The 22,411-nt window shown below is 36.6% G+C and overlaps 2 protein-coding genes across 3 annotated transcripts in view; one reads left to right on the top strand and one right to left on the bottom strand.

Annotated features, from left to right (window-relative positions):
• GABRA1 (gamma-aminobutyric acid type A receptor subunit alpha1) overlaps nt 1-22,411 on the top strand; it is a 1,147,113-nt gene that overhangs the window by 707,916 nt on the left and 416,786 nt on the right. The gene's annotated exons all lie outside the window — the stretch shown is intronic.
• The window catches only part of GABRB2 (gamma-aminobutyric acid type A receptor subunit beta2), a 209,791-nt gene that overhangs the window by 100,950 nt on the left and 86,430 nt on the right, over nt 1-22,411 (bottom strand). For both annotated transcript variants that reach the window (XM_049776062.1, XM_049776063.1), the window contains exon 5: nt 3,077-3,159. In XM_049776062.1, the coding sequence (XP_049632019.1) occupies nt 3,077-3,159 (83 nt within the window). The remainder of the gene's footprint in view (nt 1-3,076; nt 3,160-22,411) is intronic.

Here is a 22,411-nt window from a genome sequence, read left to right as displayed (position 1 = left end):
CCCTCCCTCCCTCCCTCCCTCCCTCCCTCCCTCCCTCCCTCCCTCCCTCCTTCTTTCTTTCTTTCTTTCTTTCTTTCTTTCTTTCTTTCTTTCTTTCTTTTCTTTCCTTTCTTTCTTTCTTTCCTTTCTTTCTTTCTTTCTTTCCTTTCTTTCTTTCTTTCTCTTCTTTCTTTCTTTCTTTTCTTCTTTCTTTCTTTCTTTCTTTCTTTCTTTTTTTGGTTTTTGGGCCACACCCGGCAGTGCTCAAGGGTTACTCCTGGCTTGGGGACCATATGGGACACCGGGGATTTGAACCAACCACCTTAGGTCCTGGGTCAGCTGCTTACAAGGCAAACACTGCTGTGCTCTCTTAAAGCATTTTTTTTTGTTTTGTTTTTTTGTTTTTGGGCCACACCCGGTGATGTTCAGGGGTTACTCCTGGCTATGCACTCAGAAGTCGCTCCTGGCGCCAGGAGCAATTTCTAAGCAGAGTCAGCAGTAACCCCTGAGCACCACCAGATGTGGCCAAAACCAAACAAACAAAAACATAACAAACAAACAAAAAGCACTATCCTTTCAGTTCTTTTATTACAGATATCAAAGAACTTCTTTAAGTCTCCCACTCTGAAATTTGAAGAAGTTATTAACTCCTTTTCATTTGACAGAAATAAAATAAATTATTTGTTTTATTCTATAAGCACAGCTTGCTTAGACATTATCTGAGCAAGCTGAGGCCCTGCAGATAATGAGAATTTCTTGGAATATAAAAGCAAGGGCCAACATAAAACCTACAAAGGTTGGGAAGGGCATAGTTGTGTTCTGGATCTCTCCTTGACTGAATTTACTAGATTTCATAATCACAGCAATTTGTAGGCATGAGAGAAAATTAACATTATTGTAGCACAAATCCCCAAATTTTTCTTTTGTTACTCCTCTACCATGTGCCACAGAAAATAGACTTAAGACTATCTGCTCATTTAAACTTCATAACCTCATACTACTGGCAGATGTTCTCTGCTGTTTTATGGAGGAGGAAGCAGATGATCTGCTGAGTAGGGTTAATTTTCCAATGTCAAGTGACTATGAGATCTTGGTAAGAATTGGTTTCTGATGTTGCTCCAAATGACATTAGGAGGATATCTTCTTATTAGTGCTGACAATTAACTGTCACTGCCTGCATGGTGATGATATTATCAGGGCCTATTTGGTCAGTCAATCTAAATAATACTATTACATTTAAAACTTCCTCTAAATTTAATAACAGCCATGCATTTAACCAAGTCAATTACACACTATCCACCAATGGCACATACAAGGCTGATGTCCTCTGTATAAATGAGTCTTCAATTAATGGCACTGAAAGCACTGCCGACAGTCATGACAAAGAAGTACATCACACACCAAAACGAACATTTCAGTTCATTCAAGATCTACGTGCAAAAACTCCTGACGTAAAACTCTTATAGAAAAGGAAACATAGGAGCAAAATCCACTTCACATTGGTCTTTGTGATACATGTTTGGAGCTGAAATTAAAAGTATAAGGAACAAAAGCAAAATATAAAGAACTGGTTAAAACTAAAAAATCTATATTATATTATGGGTATGTGAATTAATGTGATGGTGGCATGATTTTACATATTATGTACATATATTTGACATATACTACAATGTACATCTTAAACTACATTATAAGTCAGTCACATGTAAATAAAACAGGAAACATGTATAGTAATATAACAGGATGACTGCTGCCTTAAAATGAGATATATTGAACCCCATAATATAATACTTTATAATAATTTAAGGGATTTATCATTTAAAATGTTGAGCATTTGTATCAGAAATAAACTAATTATGGGGCTGGACAGATAGCATGGAGGTAAGGCGTTTGCCTTTCATGCAGGAGGTCATCAGTTCGAATCCCAGCGTCCCATATGGTCCCCCGTGCCTGCCAGTAGCAATTTCTGAGTCTGGAGCCAGGAATAACTCCTGAGCACCGCCGGGTGTGACCCAAAAACCACACACACACACACACACACACACACACACACACACACACACACAAAAAGAAATAAACTAAATGCATGAAGCACTCATTATATTAAATATTCAGAATTATTATTATTATTATTATTATTATTATTTTGGGTTTGGGGCCACACCCAGTGATGCTCAGGGTTACTCCTGGCTATGCACTCAGAAATTGCTCCTGGCTCAGGTGACTATATGGAATGCCAGGGATTAAATTTAGGTCCTTCCTGGGTCAGCTGCATTCAAGGCAAAAATGCCCTACCACTGTACCATCGCTCCAACCCCTGGAAGTATTCTCATAGTTGTCAAGTTACTCAGTAATCAAAATTCTTCCAATTCTTTCACTGGATGATGTATAAAATCAATGCAAAAACTGAGAGCAAAAATATAAAACATCCTATTTTACTCAAATGCTCTTCTTGTGTGATCAATGAGAAGGCATTTGGTTACAAAATCAACATCTTAGTCCACTCAATAAGTCACACATAATTAAGTCATCAAATAGGACACTGAATACAATGATATAGTGAAGCATTAAGACAGGTCAGCATATGAAAGAGAATAAACATAACTTATTACCATATATACATATACATTTTGTTAATCACATAGCCTTCAATACAAATACAAATATATTTAAGTCACTGAAAACAGCCCATTGGTTGGGTGAAAGGAACATTCATTCCACCAATACATACTCTATAAACATTTCATTTATCCAAAAGGCCCCGTGGCCTTCATTTTAAATGCAAAGCAATACTATTTATGAGAGGCAAAAATAATTATGACATTGTGAAAACCCTAACCTGAAAATATCTTGGGATCATTCCAGACTTCTTTCTTCTCAACTTCTTCCTACCACTACTGGACTACTTTCTCTTTGGGATTGAGGGTCTATGCAAGAGGATATATTAATCTTATTGAAGGAAGATACTCCCATCAACTTTCTTGTGCTAGCAGAAAGTTTGCAGAGTATGCAGTCTCAGGAGCCAGGAAAAGGGTGTCTGCCTAAATATAACCCGTAATGCTATGTGAAGTCTTGATAAATTCTCAAAAAGACTTACAGCTCTCAATTTCCAAGGTGCAATTCTGTTCATCCAGTGGGTACCTCCTCAGGTCCATCATACAGGCAGCTGTGGTTGTAATTCTGGAAGAGAAATAATAATACATGTTGCTAACTGGAAAAATGGCTGGAAATAGAAAAATTAAACCCAACTATCAAAGAGGAAAGAATTGGGCTTTCAGGAAGCTGAACTGGCTCAATTCTATTGAAAGTAAGTATTGCAACTTTGAATCACCCACTTCTTCATAAGTCCCACTTCTGATTCACTGAATCCAAGAGAATAGATAAAATATGTATTATCTCAAAATATCGACCATGATACAATTCTATGTCAAAAACACCTGTAAATGACTGCCTAATAGGTAGTCTCGTGTTCCAGAATGTTTTGGGAAGGGTGCAAACAATCCCAGGACTCTGTAATTTACAAGCATAAGAGATAAGTCACAGTATATAATTTTTTGCTTACCAATGTGGTTTTTCTCTTTCTCAAGACTCAACAATTAAAAATCAATAGAAATGAGCTCTTATCTGTTATTTCTAGCCTGCATTCTGCAGATATTCTAATACAACACAGTCAGTTTTTATTTAAAACCTGATTTGTTCAGTTTGAGGGAACTCATGGGCATTCTCCGATATTTCACCTATAAGCAAATAGTAAAGAGCACTATCATTTTATCCCAGAGTAAATTTACCTCATGATTTGTTTTCACTAACCTCTTTCTTTACAAGATAGAGCCAATATTGGGTCGAGTTGGAGTGTCAGGACAATGGGTAAAGTGTTTGCGTTGCATGTGGCTGACCAGCATTTGATCCCCAGAATTCCATAAGGTCTCTTGAGCACTGCCAGGAGTATTTCCTGAGTGCAGAGCTGGGAGTTATCCCTGAGTATCATTAGGTATGATCCAAAAACCAGAAGGAAAAAAATGAGTCAAAATTATATTAGATAGTCTATAGATTATATAGTCTATAGATTGATTAGTATGCTTTCCAGTCAAAAGCATAACAAAGGTCATGAAAAAATTACACAAATTTATGAAAATGTACATCTGCAGAATAAAGTGAACCAGGAATTGATGCTAATGTTTCCCAACTTTGGTTTAGTTTGCTCTCAGATTCATTACACTTTTGCTGAAAACAGAGAAACAAAGTAAGATGTAGATTGGGGCCGGAGAGATAGCATGGAGGTAAGGCGTTTGCCTTTCATGCAGAAGGTCATCGGTTCGAATCCCGGCATCCCATATGGTCTCCCGTGCCTGCCAGGAGCAATTTCTGAGCATGAAGCCAGGAGTAACCCCTGAGCACTGCCGGGTGTGACCCCCCAAAAAAAAAAACAAAAAAAAACACAAAAATAAGATGTAGACTCACCAGTCTATTTCAAAACATTTCATCAAAAATAGGTTAGGCAAGCCTGATCGTTGCCAACAAATGTCATTACAAGAGGCTGCAGCAGACCATTGCTGTGGGTTTTGAGACCAACCCCTGCCCAGAAGCCCCTGTTGAAGCTGTGTGATCAAAAATAAGCCAAAATGCCCAAGCATGGTGGAGCCAGAGGAGCTGGTCACTCTTTGCTTTGTGGCACATGCATGCATCTTCTAGCCAATGAACTCAACTATATAACACATAGAAAACACACACACACACACACACACACACACACACAAACAGCAAGCATGACAATGGGGAAATAAGAATCAACTACATTTTAAGTGCAAAAAATAAATTTCCCATTGCCTTTTCTTAGAATAAAAAAGAAACAGGTTAGGCAGATCTCATATAAGGAATATAGGGAACTGGATTGATGGGACTCCTAAGGCAAATGTGACAGTCCCAGCGCTCCTCAGCTGTGGGACACACTAACTGATTAATGTAAAGTGAATAGTTCATGCCTCCTTAGTTTGATTACTTAGTTTGATTAAGGTTTGTGTTCTGCTGATTTTTGTTTTCCTTTTTGAGTAATATTTACATGTGAATTTTTCTCTTGTCTTCAGAGATCTCCTAATCTGCCTTTATCTGCCTCTTGTTGGTAGTTTAGGCCTTTTTTCTCACCATTTGCCTCCTCCCTGCATTTCATTATTTCATTACATACCATTATCAGAGAACTTAAAAAACAGAGCATTTCTTTCTATCACTCTTCTGCTCAAAATGTTTAAAGCTTCTTCAATAAGAACCAATCTTGGCTTTTTACTCAATGCTGCCAGTAATTTTTCTTCCTTCCTACTATCATCTCACTATCTCTCATGTATCCTTACTACTGCCCAATATTCAGCTCTATTTTCATTGACAAGCACACCCCGCCACCCACTACCACAAAACCCCAATATGCAGGATCCTAGAATCTGATTCTTGAGCTCAAAATCTTTGAGTGCCCTTTTTTCAGCAGCCACACTTAGTGACTGCCTTCTCAATGGTCCATCTTAGCTGCTTGGTTCCCTCAGGCATCACAACCCAAAATCATCTTGCTTATTTTTAACCAAGTACTTTATTTCTCTCATTAATACACTGCTACATTAATACACCTACTTACTACAATATACCAATATCTATAAAGTTACTAAATTAATCATATAGGAGTATATGATTTTGCTAATTATAAGTAATTTATATAGATTATTTATTGTAAATTTATCTCTTATTTAATAATTTATTAAAGAACCATGATTACACATGTTTGTAATTAGGTTTCAGTCATAAAATGTATATAACCTTTCACAAGTGAAACTTTCCCACCACCAATGTTCCACATTTTTCCCCTGTTCCCGCCCCACCTCCATCTGTCTTCAGGACAGGAATTATACTTCTCTCTTTCTCTCTCTGTCTCTCTGTCTCTCTGTCTCTCTCTCTGTCTCTCTCTCTCTCTCTCTCTCTCTTTCTCACTATCATTGTCATGGTGTTGTCAGTGCAGTTAGTGATCCAACTGTGCTCACCGCTCTTTGTGGTAAGCTTTATATCATGGGCTGTTCCTTCTGGTCCTCAACTCTATTGTCTCTGGGTACTATTACTTACTGTATTGTCTTTTACTTTTTTATATCCCACAGATGAGTTGACTATTCTGTCTTTCTCTGATTTATTTCACTTAGCACAATAGTCTTAGTGTCCATCCATGTATAGGCAAATTTCATGACTTCATTTTTTTCTTTTTCCAAATTAAGATTTATTAAGAAAAATTTTAGTGTTTTTTTATTTGTGAGTTAATTTTTTTCTAACAGCTGCATAGTATTTAATTGTGTAAATGTACTAAAGTTTCTTTAGCCACTCATTTATTGTCTGGCACCAGGGTAATTTCCAGATTATGGCTATTGTAAATAGTGATGCTCCTAGGGTATCTCTTTATTGGTATTGCTGGATCATATGGAAGCTAAATTCCCAGGTTTATATGGAAGCTAAATTTCCAGGGTTTCTTTTCTTTTCTTTTCTTTTCTTTTCTTTTCTTTTCTTTTCTTTTCTTTTCTTTTTTGAGTAATATCCATATTGTTTTCCAGAAAAGCTGGAGTAGACAGCAGCATTCCCACCAGCAGTAAATGAGAGTTCCTTTCTCCCTACATCCATGCCTGTACTGGTTGTTCTTGTACTTTGTGATGTGTCCCAGTCTCTATGTGGTATAGTCTCAATACCTCATTGTAGATTTAACTTGCATCTCTCTTATGATTAGTGATGTGGAGCATTTTTTCATGTGCCTTTTGGTCATCTATTTTTCTTCTTTGAGGAAATGTTTGTTCATTTCTTCTACCCATTTTTTGATAGATCAGATGTTTATTTTTGTTAAGTTCCGTCAGTAATTTGTATATCTTATATATTAACTCCTTATCAGATGGAGTTAGTAGTTGGCTAATAGTTGGTTAATAGTTTCTCCCCCTCTGTTGGTGGCCTTTGAATTCTAGTCATTGTTTTCTTTAAAATGCAGAAGTTTTGCAGTTAAATGTAGTCCCATTTTTAAATCTTTGCTCCCACTTGCTTGGACAGTGGTATTTCCTTTTTGTTTCCTTTTAGTCTTAGTGTTATGTAGTGTTTTGCCTATATTTTCTCATATACCTTATAGTTTCAGGTCTGGGATCAAAGTCTTTAATCCATTCAGATTTGACCTCTGTGCGTGATGTTTGATGGATGTCTGAGTTCACTTTTTTACCACTTGTTGAAGATTTGCTAGCTCCACTTTTTTGTCTCTTGCCCTGTTATCAAAGATTGTTTGTATGTCTGGGGGTTATGTTCTGAATACTCATACTGATCTGAGGGTCTGTCTTTATTCCAATACCATGCTGTTTTAATGACTATTGCTTTCTAATACAATTTAAAGTTGGGGAAAAGGATGTCTCCTGTCTTCTTTTTTCTAAGGGTTGCTTTAGTTATTCATAGGCATTTGTAGTTTCAAATGAATGTCAGGAGTGTTTGATCCATTTCTTTTAGTATGTCATGGATAAATTTCCCCGTTTACTGTGCCTATGCAAATAAAAAAGTCCAAAGCTCGGTACATCTGTCCCCCTTTACTTTTAATTTATTTATAACTTCTAAATAGGGTTTGATCACAGAACCATAGAACCAGAGAACATTAAACATCTTGTTTTGCCTCATTTTTCTATGTCTTCCTACAAACTAAGAAAAGAATAAAAGTGGATGGACCAAAATGCTAAGTGGTGATAGGAAGATTGAGTGGAAATAAAAAATGGTCAGATCAAAATAACCAAGCCAAAGTCAACAACAGTAGAATCAAGAGACCCAAACTTAACAAGCTAAATACAAAATGAACCTGTTAGACTATCAATCCAGGGGGGCTAAGGGTGGAGGTATGGGATGCATGTTGGAAACTATAGTGGAGGGAGGTCACAATTGGTGGTGGGAATTGCCCTAATTCACTGTCACTATGTGCCTGAAATACAACTGGAAAACTTCTAATTCAAATTTGTCTCAATAAAAAAACTTAAAAAGTAAACAGAGAAAATGTCATAAATATCCATAGAGGGTTTGCATTAAATCTGTACAATGCTTTGGGGAGTGTTTTAATGATGTTAATTCTCCCAGTCCATGAACAGGTTGTATGTCTCCATTTCTTGTGTCCTTGTTTATTTCTTGAAGTTTCCTTTTATGGGACACCTTCACCTCTTTTGTTAAGTTGATTTGAAGTATTTAGTTTCTGTGGTACTATTGTGAAGGGGAGGTTTTTAAATGTCTTTCTTCTCTTTCATGATTTGCATATAAAACCATTGATTTTTTTGTATTAATTTTGTAGCCTGCCACTTTGCTATACAAATCTATTGTTTTTAGAAACTTTTTGGTAGAATCTTTAGGATTTTCTAAATATAGTATCATGTCAACTACAAACAGTGAGAGCTTGACTTGTGTATGTTAAACCATCCTTGCCTCTCTGGAATGAATTCTAATTTGTAATGACCTACTTGATGAGACATTAGTGTATCCTGTTTGATAGAATTTTGTTGAGGATCTTTTCATCTGTGTTCATCAAGGATATTGGTATGTAGTTCTCGTTTTTGTGTGTGGCATCTCTGCTTTTGGTATCAGGATGATGTTAGCTTTGTAAACTATTTGGGAATGTTTCTGTTTCTTTAATTTCCTGGGAAAACCTAAAAAGGAGTGGCAGTACATCCTCTTGAAAGGTTTGGGAGAATTCACTAGTGAATCCATCTGGGCCTGGGCTTTTGTTTTTGGGAAGACTTTTGATTAGCATTTTAATATCCTCAATAGTCATAGGCCAATTCAGAGATGCTAGATCATCTTGGTTCAACCTTGGGAGTTTATAGGAGTCCAATAATTTATATATTTCTTCCAGGTACTCTTGTTTTGTAGCACACAGTTTCTCAAAGTATTCTCTGATTAACCTTTTAATTTCTATAGCAATCTCCCTTTTTATTTCTAATTTAGTTTATTGTTTCTCTTTCTTTTTATTGTGAGTTTTATTAATGGTTTATAGATCTTGTTTTTTTTTCCCCAAAGAACCAACTCTTGCTTTCAATGACCTTTTGGATTTTTTTTTTTATTTCCAATTTTTTGTTTGTTTTGTTTTGAGGCCACAGCAGTAGCGCTCAAGGGCTACTCCTGGCTCTGTGTGCAGAAGTCATTTCTGGTGGGCTTGGGGGACCATATGTGATGCTAGGGATAGAACTTGGGACAGTCCCAGTTCATTAATTTATGTTCTAAAAAAAAAGAAAAGAAAAGATAAGGCCTCCCAATTCTTATCACAGGCTGTGTTCTTTACACTGACTGTATTGTGAATTGGGGAACAAAAATAATTTCTGTTCTAAACTTTATTATTTCCTTCTGTCTGCTTGCCTGTTCATTTTGTTGAGCACTCTCCAAATTTATAAGTTGTGTAATTAAATTATTTATGTAATTTCTTCTTCCTACCTGATGAGTGCTTGAAAAGCCATCCTTTTTTCTCTTAGTACTGCTTTTGCTGTGTCCCACAAGTTCTGTTAATATGTGTCTCTGTACTTATTTGTTTTCAGAAAACTTTTGATTTCTTTTTTTATTTCATCTCTGACCCCACTGGTTGTTCAGTAGTCAGCTGGTTAATTTGCAGGTGTTAAAGTTTTTTTTCTATGTCTGTTTGTAATTCACTTCTAATTTAAGTGCATCATGATCTGAGAAGTTAATTTGTAAAATTTTTATCTTCTCAATTTTATGGAGGTATGTTTTATGGACCAGTATGTGGTCTATCTTGGAGAATGACTCATGTGCATTGGAAAAAATGTACATCATTTTCTTGCGATGGAGAGCCCTATACATATCTACTAAGCCTCCCTCTCTATCTCTCCCTTCAGAGACAACATATATTTTTTGGGTTTTAGCCTGGTTGACTAATGGAGAGGTGATAGGGCAGTGTTGAAGTCTGTTATTATTGTGTTGTATTGTTGTCTTCTTTTCAGGTCTATTATCAATTGTATTAAATATTTTACTCATTGGGTGTGCGTAGTTTAGGAATATGATTTCTTCCTGATGTACATATCACTTGATTATTAAGAAATGTATATCTCTGTCTCATAACTTTTTTAAGTCTAAAATCTGTGTCATCAGTTATTAATATGGCCACTCCAGCTTTTGTAAGGGAGTTGTTTGCTTGACTGATTGTTCTCCAAGCGTTGACTTTAAGTTTATGTGTTCTCTGACTATTCAGATGTGCTTCTTGTAGGCAGAAGAACTTTGGATTCAACTTTTTGATCCATTTTGCCACTCTATGTCATTTAATAGATGCATTTAACCATTGATGTAGAGAAAAATGATCGTCATGGTAGTTAGTACAATCTTTTTGTAGAAGTTTGGTGTGTCTGTTGAGTCTGTCTTGACCTAAGTAGATCTTTCAATTTGCCTTTTAAGGCTGGTTTTGACTCTGTAAAGTTCTGAGCTGTTATTTATCCATGAACATTGTTTCATTTTTTAAATCCTGAATGTAAATCTGGTTGGATAAAGGACTTTTGGTGATGTATTAATTTAATTGAGTTTTGTCACTATATCCCACCATTGCCTTCTGGCCTTGAGGGTTACTTGTGACAAGTCTGCTGTAAATATTAAGGATGTTCCTTTGGATGTAATTTCCCTTTCTTATCTTGCTGCTTTCAGTATTGTATCCTATCAGTGGTATTCATCATTGTGACTAGGACGTACTTTGGGGTGCTTTTCTTTGGATGCCTTTTAGCTGGTACTCATAGTGCATGCAGAATTTGGTTGCATGTTCTCTTTAGCTCCAGGAGTTTCTCTGCAATGATATCTTTGATTTGATTATTCAAATGAGGAGATTCTCTTCCTGGGATTCTTGGAACTCCAACAATTCTTATGTTGTTTCTATTGAGTTTACCCCATACTTCTATTTTTATCAGTCCCAATTTTGAGGATGTTTTTCATCATCTGATCATTTTTTTGTGTGTGTGTTTGGGTCACACTCGGCAGTGCTCAGGGGTTACTCCTGGCTCTATGCTCAGAAATCGCTCCTGGCAGGCTCAGGGAACCATATGGGAAGCTGGGATTCTAACTGCCGACCTTCTGCATGAAAGACAAACGCCTTACTTCCATGCTATCTCTCCGGCCCCTGATCATTTGTTTTAAGACTCTCTTTCAATCTCTTCTGTTATATGAAGTAGTTATGCATCTCAGCTTACAACTCAATGATTCTATCCTTAGCCACTTTTAATCTTCTGGTGAGGCTTTCCAGTGAGGTGTTCATTTTTCCTACCATATTTTTCAGTACTGTTACTTTGGTTTGAAGTTTTTTTTTTAAATTTCTGCTTTTATATTATTTTGATTCTTATTTGTGGTTCATTCAATTTATTCCATGGTTTCTTTGAGTTCTTTGACCATTCTCCAGATTTCCTCTGAAAGCCTTTATCAAAGACTATGATGGTGGCCAGTACTTGTTGCATCTGCAGAGCTCTCATTATCATATCAGTTTTCTGCATTATTTCTCTCATTGTGTCCTTTGCAGTGTGGTGTTTTCTACGTGTTGTTCTGGGGTTTGTTAACTAGAAGATATGTGCTTGGCCATGGAGTAAGTGTCATAGAGTTTTCTATGCTTCTGATCAGCCTTCCTGTTGGTTCCCTTCAGAGCTGTGGTTCATTGGTTCCCAGTTGTTGCCACCTTCTGAGTGAACTGAGGAATTCACCATGCCACTGTTTAGCCTTCCTGATGGTTCCTGTCAGAGCTACAGGCTAGGTGTTGATTTCTGCTGCCTCATGGGTACTGGGGAGCTCCCTACACCACTGGTTAGCCCTCCTTCCCAATATTATCTTTTTATCATAAAATTAAAGTGTCTGAGGTATTAAGTTTATCTGTTTTAAGATATAATTTAAAATACATTCAATTAACATTGCATAAACAGAACCAACATTTCTTATTGTTAAATAGATTTTTATGGTTCCAATGGGATTTATCAAAAACCTCTATCTCAGAGAGTCTAGAAAAATTACCATTCACATTTAATTAACTACTAACATCTTATAAAATGATTATTTTGGTTATATAATACTTGGTTGAATTTCTTTCTGGTTCACTGACTTTTTAAAAAATTTAAGAACAACATGTATTTTTATTAATGCTCAGAAACTTGTGCTAGAGAGAAAATTTCAAAGGAACTACAATTAGGTATGCAGTAGGCATATCAAATGTTCATGTATTTATGTAAAATATCAGAAATGTCTTAAAAAGTAGTTATATTAACTTAATACGATAAAATAAAAACACAGGATGGAAAACTCTTGAGAGCAACACAGGCTACAAATGGAGAGACCCATACAGAGATGCCTAATTGTGTACATGAGGTGAGGTTTGTAAATGCTACTACAAGTGTGGTTCAGACTTGCTGCTGATACATATTCATGGCAGCTAACATCTGCAAGCTGGTTCTGTGAACACAAGAGTTTGAGCAAGAGAAATAAACTGACTAAGACCACTGTAGAAGTAATGACCTGAGGGCTGGAGAGACAGAACAGTGGTAGGGTGTTTGCCTTGCATGTGGCCGACCCTGGACAGGCCTAGGCTCAATCCCTGTCATCACATATTGCCCAAGCCAGGAGGTAATTTCTGAGTGCAGAGCCAGGAGTAACCCAAAAACAAAAACAAAAACAAAAAAAAAAAAGAAAGAAAGAAGTAATGACCTGTTCCTCCTGTTCTAAAATAAAAGTAGCCTTTACACATATCAGTAGCATTCATATTTATAAATTTTATGAAATTTTTAATGTACTAACATAGTTAATAAAATTATACATATACATATATTCCTTTTGTTTGTTTGTTTTGGGCCACATCCAGTGATGCTCAGAGGTTACTCCTGGCTATGCTCTCAGAAATCGCTTCTGGCTTGGGGGACCATATGGGATGCCAGAAGATCGAACCACTGTCATCCTAGGCTAGCACCTGAAAGGCAGACACCTTACCACTTTGTGCCACCACTCCAGCCCATTATACATACTTTCTACTTGATAGCTGGAGAGATAGTAAAACGCATAGGGGCATAGGGTGCTTGCCTTGCAGGCAATCAAGCTGGGTACTCTAAGCCCACCTGGAGTGATTCCTGAGTACAGAACAAAGAGATGCCCCTGAGAACTACTGGATAGAGCTCTCTCCCTCAAAAATGAAAACAAAAACAACCTAACCACCAAATAGTCTATTTGGAATCCTTATTATAATGCGAGTATACAGAGGTTGGAATAAGTCATTTCTATTCTCCAACACCTGGGTAATCCTGAAAATCTAAATACAACAATCTACTACCTTCCTCTGTTGTGTGATAGAAGTAAAGGAGATAGTTTCAAGTCATAAAATGTGCTGTAAGTTTGTTACATTTATCACTATCTGCTAATGATCAGATACAGTGAGAATTCATTTGACCAGTCTTATTTGTTAGTTTACATATGTTTGTATTTGTATACATTTTCAATCATAGAAACCCGCAAATGAAGCTCCCAAGTTAGTAGGCCAGCTGTTCTTCTTTATGGCTGAGTGCTATTACATAACAAAAGGCACTGTAGGGAGATGCCAATATTCTGACTGGGCCAGATCTTTGGACAAGCTTTAAATTCCTTAGCACGGATCTTAGGATGGGTCATCACCCAAAATTGACTCAGATCATGAAATACTAATAAACTTCAAGGAAACAAATCATATAAGACAAATCAGATACTAAAAGCAGCTATAAAAGTAAAGAAGAAAATACAACATCTATGTCATTATCCTGTTCCAAATGTATAACATAATTTATGTCATTTTCTGATAGTGATGTTACCATATTATTAAAATTTTGCATATAGGGGCTGTAGAGATAGCATGGAGGTAAGTATTTGCCTTGCATGCAGAAGGATGGTGGTTTGAATCCCGGCATCCGACATGGTCCCCGGAGCCTGCCAGGAGTGATTTCTGAGTGGAGAGCCAGGAGTAGCCCCTGAGTGCTGCTGGGTGTGACCCAAAAAACCAAAAAAAATTTTTTTGCACATAACCAGTAACAGACATTAAGGAAAAATATTATTTTACCTTTCAGTTAATAAGAAAAAAATTCAGTATTACAATTAATATAACAGGGTTTTCAATATATCTTCCGGAAGCGCTTTAGAAATTAGTATAAACTATAATGACAAAATCAGTGTGGTACTGGAATAAACGGACTTATCTGACCAGCGAAAGTCCGTTTATTCCAGTACCACACTGATTTTGTCATTATAGTTTTACAGTATAGTTTGAAGTTGGGAAAAGAGAAGCCTCTTCTCTTCTCTGGCTACGTATGCCTACATAGTGAGTTTGAATCAAAATGTTTACCTCTAGAATCCACATCCTTAAAAATTCTACTACAAATACAACTAGTTGACACTGATAAAGTCACTTGATAACTCTGGACAACTGGATAATTCTTTGTAATCCAATGAGTTTAAAATTCTTCAGTCCTATGAACATACATTTGAATTATGTGACCCCATATATTTTAAAATTTTGTTTTATCCATGCATCCAAATAATGTATTTCGCAGTTATTTATTCTTTTTTAGCCAGGTATGTAGATTATTACACCCTGGACAAGAAAATACAGGTCTTTCCCCCACAAATATCACACTTAATAGTTTCTTCTAATTGAAGGTCTCCCTCAATATTTTTTTTCAGATTATCCTCTTCGTTTACCTCTACAGGGACCTGTAGTTAAATTCAACCCCAACACTCTTGCAAAATTAAAAAAAAAAAAACCCTTTACAAGTCCTCATATAGAGTCACATGCATTCCCCTGTGCTCAACTCTGTAATCACCCAAAAAAGTAAGATTGCAAGCAATCATGTTCCCATTTGATAAGTCGTGCGTTTCGGATTAGAGCTATTTGTACTTTCCTGCAGCTGTTTGGCCTTCTGTGACTCTGCTTTTCTGGAATCTTATTCTTGGCAAAGATAATGGTCATAGGACCATTCATTAAAGGCTACACAGACTTCTGCTACAGTTTCAGGCACTTTCACGAAGGCATGTCCTTCAATCATATGTGTGTTCTTAAATCATATAAAGAGCAACATCAGAAGAATCTCATTTTAGCATATAAGTCCTATACAATCCAAGTAAAATCAATAGTTAAAAGGCATACCAACATGAGTGTTTTTTACTTTTCCATATCCAGGCACTTAGTGAGTTTTCCTAGATTACATTCTGGTGGTCTCATCTACAAATCCTGAGCTGATCTCAGAAATGGGGACATTCTCTCCTTTCTCTAAGAGATGTCTGTTTTTGCTTTTGGTCATCTGCAGTGGTGCCTGAGGACTACTTTTGATTTTGTGCTTAGGGTAGCTTCTGTTAGTGCTCAAGAGCCCTGCAGCGCTGGGATCAAAGCCAGGCTTCCTGCTTTCAATGCATGCTTATAGTCTTAACCAATCTCTCTGACTTTGGAGTTATGTCTTAAAGGAAACCCGAGTCCTTAACAAAAAATAATGGTTACATATACTTATTTATGTTTACCTATAACCCAACAACAAAAATCAGCCTTTGGATCACTGTAAAAGATATAACTTAGTCGAGTTACTTTCTAGAAAGTCAGATAAGAGTTAGTCCTTTATAGTTATTTCATTGTTATTTTCTTCACAATTTAAAATTACATTTTATTGTGCCACATGTTTCCAACTGCATTGATTATAAGAAGCAGCACATATTTTATCTTGATTGTTAACACATCAGAAAAACAAATCAAGATAAGTTCATTAGCTATATTCCAGTTTCTAAAAAAATTTTAGCTAAAAGAAAATGGTAATACAAGTAGATCAGAGATGTTGATTTTTAATCAGTGACAGACTGAGGCCATTGTTTCTACTGGGTCAGTTATACTTCTCACAAATCCCATCTAAAATTATTTTAAAAGTATAAATGGGGGGCCGGAGAGGTAGCATTGAGGTAAGGTCATTCGTTCGAATCCCGGCATCCCATATGGTCCCCTGAGTCTGCCAGGAGCGATTTCTGAGCATAGAGCCAGAAGTAACTCCTGAGCACTGCAGGATATGACCCAAAAACAAAAAACAAAACAAAAAAAAGTATAAATGGCCCATACTAGATGACTTTTTTTCCTTTATAACCCAAACTTACCTGTAAGCTTTGTGGTCATAAGAATGGACTGTTGGAATATTTTCACTGCCTCTGGGTTTTCTGGTTTCAGGAAGGATTTGGCCAACAGAAAGTTTGCAGATGGCCCCATCTAAACCTGAATCCAGGCTCAGGGTCTTTCTTTTTTTCCCCTTCAAGTCTGGAACACCAGATAGCTTCCAACAACCTGTTGGCCTATCTCTGGGATTAGGGGCTACAGCCCTCTCTCTGTAAATTGCCCCTTTATTCCGTTCTCCTAAAAATCCTCCATTTCCAATATATCTACTTTCTTTGTGCTCTTGAATGATAGTATACAAATAAATGTATTTATATTCTATGGTTTGGGAGGCCAGATATATAGTACAGGAGTTAAGCACTTACTTTTGAGGGTGGATCCTGGATCACAATTGGCAGTGCTCAGGACTTACTCCTGAATTTGTGCTCAGAAATCACTCCTGGAAGTGATTAGGGGGGAACACATGCAAGCACCCTAACCTAATGAACTATATTTCTCGTCCCAGAGCACTTGTCTTGCTGTGCCTGACACTGGTTATATTCCTGGCACCACATCTGCCCCTTCAAGGACGACTAAGAGTGACCCTTGAGCATAAAGTTAAGAGTAAACCTTAAACACTGCCTGCTGTCATCCTAGTCTCTCAACACATATTCCCAACAAAGATTTCAGAGTTTGTTTCTCAAGTTAAGCTATCAAAAATGGTAGCATCCTATCCTAATACTTTTCCTTGGGGCCTTAGGAATAGGGGACTAAGGTCCCCAACCTTACATGCTATATCTCTCCTCACTTCCATGATGGTAGTCTCAACTGATCAAAGCCCACTGTTCAAACTACCTCCCATTAGCTCACCAGGAAAATCTGACCTTATTCACCACTGGTCACTGTCTCAGTAGAACACTAGTCACTTTCTAAAATGCCCTGGGCACGTATTTCTGTCCTCAAGCAGACTGAGGGCCCATATTAAGTTGAATTTTCCACAAGAAGACCTGAAAGATGCACATGGAGAATCATCATTTGGAAAAGGAACAGGGAAGAAGCAGGACTGGTCCCAAGGAAATAAAGGCCAAAGCAGTATTAGCTCTAATGACTGCAAGTTCTGGAGTCTTCACCTGTTGTCATCATACACACAATCCTGCCTTGAGCAGCCAGCATCAAGGTCTGCAAAGAAAAGCCAGTCCATGAGCTTTTCTTTGTCTGTCTTTCTTTCTGTCTGTTTGTGTCTCTGTCTCTCTTTTAGGACACTTGTTTGAAAGTTCTGTGAGAAATATATTCTGTGGTTATTTTTCTTTCTAAACATGCCTTGCTTTGCCTGTGCCTCTTAAACCCTGCAGCTCAGGTTTGCAACAATTCTTGTGAAGAAAATAAGTTTTACTGCTGTTTATATTGATACTGCTATTTTTAAGTATGAAAAGTCAATGACTCATAACTGCCTCCTGTTACATACTAGCAAGTCACCTTGTACTTCTAACAAAATTTCAAACACTTACTTCTCAGGGCTTTCTGCCTCTTTGTTCTCTACTGGCAAAAGATCTCATTTAAAAAATATCTTTATTTAAGAACAATGATTACAGACATGTTTGTAATTGGGGTTCAGTCATAAAAAAACACCTCCATCCCTTTACCAGTGCAACATTTGCATCACCAGTGTCTTCTTGGCACTAAAGAATTGTCTTTTACATTAGTACCAAAATATGAGGAATAATGCTTCACATGATTAGCAACAATATATTTATAGAAGAATTAAAAATCCAGGGCCGGAATGATAGCATAGCAGATAGCATAGTGTTTGCCTTGCATTTGGCTGGCTCAGACAGACCTGGGTTCGATACCTGGCGTCCCATTTGGTCCCCCAAGCCAGGAGCAATTTCTGAGCACATAGCCATGAGTAACCACTGAGCATCAAAGTGTGTGGCCCCCCAAAACAAAAAACAAAACAATACAAAAAATTAAAAATTCAACTAACATGATTACTGCTTACCTAATCGGTAAATATTCAAATACATTATACTATTGGGTACTACAGATTCATCAGGGAATCAGGTCTTTCAAAGACACTGACAGTCAAATAATAAATTGACACAACTTTCTCAATGGAATTTGATAGCATTAAGAATACCCTACCAGGGGCCGGCGAGGTGGCGCTAGAGGTAAGGTGTCTGCCTTGCAAGCGCTAGTCAAGAAAAGGACCACGGTTCGATCCCCCGGCGTCCCATATGGTTCCCCCAAGCCAGGGGCAATTTCTGAGTGTGTAGCCAGGAGTAACCCCTGAGCATCTAACGGGTGTGGCCCGAAAAACCAAAAAAAAAAAAAAAAAAAAAAAAAAAAGAATACCCTACCAAATATGCAAATCTTTGTTCTGAAATTTAATTTGAAAAAATAAATCCAAAAGAAAAATAATGCAAAACTTCATCAAAAGATGTTATGTAAAGCAAAGGTGTAAACTTTTCTAAACATTTCTAACTGATAAAGGCATAACATAACACTCAGTAAATCATAGAAAGATACTTAAATAAATTTGGTTTACTCATATATGCAATATAAAAACCTTTGTGGAGGGTGTCTTGAGAACATGGAAAAGTAATTTTAAAATCATTTTATCCAGGAAGAAAAGATTAAAAGGTGTGGTACAATTTTATGTTTATTTAAAAATGTATATAAAGTACATATTTAAAATTATAAGTATGCTAAAATCAAGAAAATATAATGGTTTTTAGTTTGTTTTCTATAGTTACTATGATGAATACACATTACTTTTCTTTCTGAAAACTGTTAATATGATTTTTTTCTATCTTTTTTCGTTTCAACTAAAACTATATTCATTATAACTTACTTTTTCTATTTGCAGAAGCATTTGTTCTGTAAAATGAGGACATTCGCTAATACAAGGATATTTATATTCTGCAATTGGAAATGTTAACCAGTATGATAACTGCATCAAATGTACTTCTTAGTGAATTCTCAACATTGGAACAAAGCCCATAATCTCAAGGAAGAAAAGACAATTTAGGACTCTTTTTCATTGTTAAATTCCTGCCATAAGATTTCTATAATAATCATTCTAGGTAACCATGCCCACAGATGCAGTTGACATGTTTGCATTGACCAGCTTCATAGATTCACTCTTTTCTCAAAAGAAATATAATCCAAGCCCTTGCCCTTCCAAAGCCCTGCTGTATCTATCCATTACCAATAATTGCTACTTTGCCTTTGGATCAGCTTCACCACTCCTCTACAATTCTCTGCAGAGATGCCAATCTGACCAAACTCCAGACATGCTTGTTTTTGGGTTAATATCACCAGGACTTGCTTCTTTTTCCTCCCTTCCTCCCTCCCTCCCTCCCTCCCTCCCTCCCTCCCTCCCTCCCTCCCTCCCTCCCTCCCTCCCTCCCTCCCTCTCTTTCCTTCCTTCCTTCCTTCCTTCCTTCCTTCCTTCCTTCCTTCCTTCCTTCCTTCCTTCCTTCCTTCCTTCCTTCCTCCCTCCCTCCCTTCCTCCCTCCTTCCTTTTCCTTTCTTCCTCCTTCCTTCCTTTCTTCCTTTTCCTTCCTTCCTTCTTCCTTCCCTCCTTCCTTCCTTCTTTTTTTCTCTTACTTCTTTCTTTCTTTCTTTCTTTCTTTCTTTCTTTCTTTCTTTCTTTCTTTCTTTCTTTCTTTCTTTCTTTCTTTCTTTCTTTCTTTCTTTCTTTCTTTCTTTCTTTCTTTCTTTCTTTCTTTCTTTCTTTCTCTCTTTCTTTCTCTCTTTCTTTCTCTCTTTCTTTCTCTCTCTTTCTTTCTCTCTCTCTCTTTCTTTCTTTCTTTCTTTCTTTCTTTCTTTCTTTCTTTCTTTCTTTCTTTCTTCTTTTTCTCTCTTTCTTTCTTTCTCTCTCTTTCTCTCTCTCTTTCTCTCTCTCTTTTTCTTTCTTTCTTTCTTTCTTTCTTTCTTTCTTTCTTTCTTTCTTTCTTTCTTTCTTTCTTTCTTTCTTTCTTTCTTTCTTTCTTTCTTTCTTTCTTTCTTTCTTTCTTTCTTTCCTTCTTTCCTTCTTTCCTTCTTTCCTTCTTTCCTTCTTTCCTTCTTTCCTTCTTTCTTTCTTTCTTTCTTTCTTTCTTTCTTTCTTTCTTTCTTTCTTTCTTTCTTTCTTTCTTTCTTTCTTTCTTTCTTTCTTTCTTTCTTTCTTTCTTTCTTTCTTTCTTTCTTTTTCTTTTTTTCATGAGTACAGGCATCCTCCTCACATTCTCCTACTTCTGGGATATCTGGCAGCTTCGAACACACCCCATAAAAATCGCATTATCAATAATAGTGCCTTAAAGTCCTGAATAATATCATTTGTTTGATGCTATCATTCCCATAGGAACACATCAATTTACATGCCAATGTGTAGTTCAGGTTGCAAACTTAATGTTTGGAAACAAAGGAAATAACAAAATGGTTAGCTAACAACAAATAATTATTAGACCTTCTGCCATTGTTAAACCAATGATCTCATTGGAGATGAACAATTCTGTAACCACAATGCTAAAATAAAGCAATTAAAAACAAATAAGCTTTTTATATATTTAAAGAATTTTAATTTACTTAATTACAAATCATTTATTCATGTTATCAATGATTTATATGTTTTGATTATGAATTTCTTTATGTAGAAATAACTTAGCCTCTTATTAACATTATTAAATTATTATCATTTTGTTTTTTGGGCCAGACCCAGCAATACTCAGTGATAACTTCTAGTTCTGCACTCAGGGATCATTCCTGGTGGTGCTCAGGACACCATATGGGTTTCTGGGGACTGAACTGGGTCAGCTGATTGCAAGATAAGTGCCCTGCCTGCTGTCATAATCATTTTACTAGATTTTATTTCATATTCTATAGTCCTTTTATATCCAACTGGAATCAATAAACATGTGAATAAGCTGAAGGAAAGCCTTACATTTTTTTTTCAGAAGAAATGGGCTTAACATATGCAAAAGTCCTAAATGTGAGAAATGTGCATAAACTATGATTTTCATAATTGCAGGTGAGAATGTCAATTGATTTGGCCTCTACAAAAGGCAATCTGTAATTAGTCTTTGTACATGCTAATTTAATAGTGGTACTTTTTTTTTTACAGATCTCTGGAGGGGGCATGAGGAAGAGGACAAAGAAGTATGCTAAGAAGATTCTTCCTTGAATGGCATGTGACAGTAATGGAAAGAGTAGATCGACAGATCTTTAGAAACATGGATCCTGAGAAACAGAAGCTAAAGAGTCAACAACAGAAGCTTTTAGATGAAGGCAGAGTTTGACTGTGCCTCTTACTGTGTGATCTTTAGGATGCACACAAAAAGGGGCTTCTATTATGAAAAAGACCCTTTAGTATGGATTCAGAAAGATAAAAAATGCACCAGGTAGGGTGCTTGCCTTGCACACAGGTAACCTAGGTTCAATTCCAGGCACCCCATATGGTCCTCTGATCAGCAAGAGTGGTCCCTGAGCTCAGTCAGGAGTGAGCCCTGAACACCACTGGATGTGCCTTCCCGTCCTTACAAAAGCAATTCAAAAGCAGACAAAGCACACAAAGAAAAAAACAAATAAGATGCTCTCTAACTCAAATGATGGCAATTTTTAAGAGCTAAGTTTACTAAGAAATTAAGGCAGAATAAAATAAAACATATATTTTTTAAATGTGATAAAGTGTTAGCTATATAAAACCCCGTCAGTAACAGTACTGTAAATCACATGCAAAAACAAATTTTAAAAGATACTATTTTGAAAATGACAATTTACCATCATTTGAAATGACAAAGTTACTAAACCATTCTAAGTGCATTATTAAAAATCATGAATTAAAATAAACACATAATATCCCTAGGTGAAAAATAAAAAAATCTAGAATCCAAGTACCAGATAGGAAAGGTGTGTGACACTGTTTTTCATAGAGTCAATTTTACTTTATCTAAATTTGAAGAGAAGACTAGGATGGCAAAAAAGAGATGATCAACAACCAAAACACATAATGGCTAAGTTAGGACTACACTCCAGCTCTTATCCTGTTTTCTCTATATCTCTTTTCCTAGGAAAAAAAATAGTAATAATATCCTCATGACTTATTAAAATGTAACAGCATTAAACCCTGAAAATATGCTATTCACTCAAAGGCTAAAGCTGACCTGGGTGGAGAAGAGGGGCTTGTTGACTGACAGAGTAACAGCCTCTATTCATGGGAAAGACTCTTGGGAGGGATGATTTACTGTCTACATTTTCACAATGGGCCAAACAGAAAGCTACTGTCATAAATTCTAAGATGAAGGACATGGAGGATTTAGGTTAAATAGC

The sequence above is a fragment of the Suncus etruscus genome, chromosome 6, assembly GCF_024139225.1.
Source record: "Suncus etruscus isolate mSunEtr1 chromosome 6, mSunEtr1.pri.cur, whole genome shotgun sequence".
Lineage (NCBI taxonomy): Eukaryota > Metazoa > Chordata > Mammalia > Eulipotyphla > Soricidae > Suncus > Suncus etruscus.
This window is presented reverse-complemented; position numbering and strand designations above follow the sequence as displayed.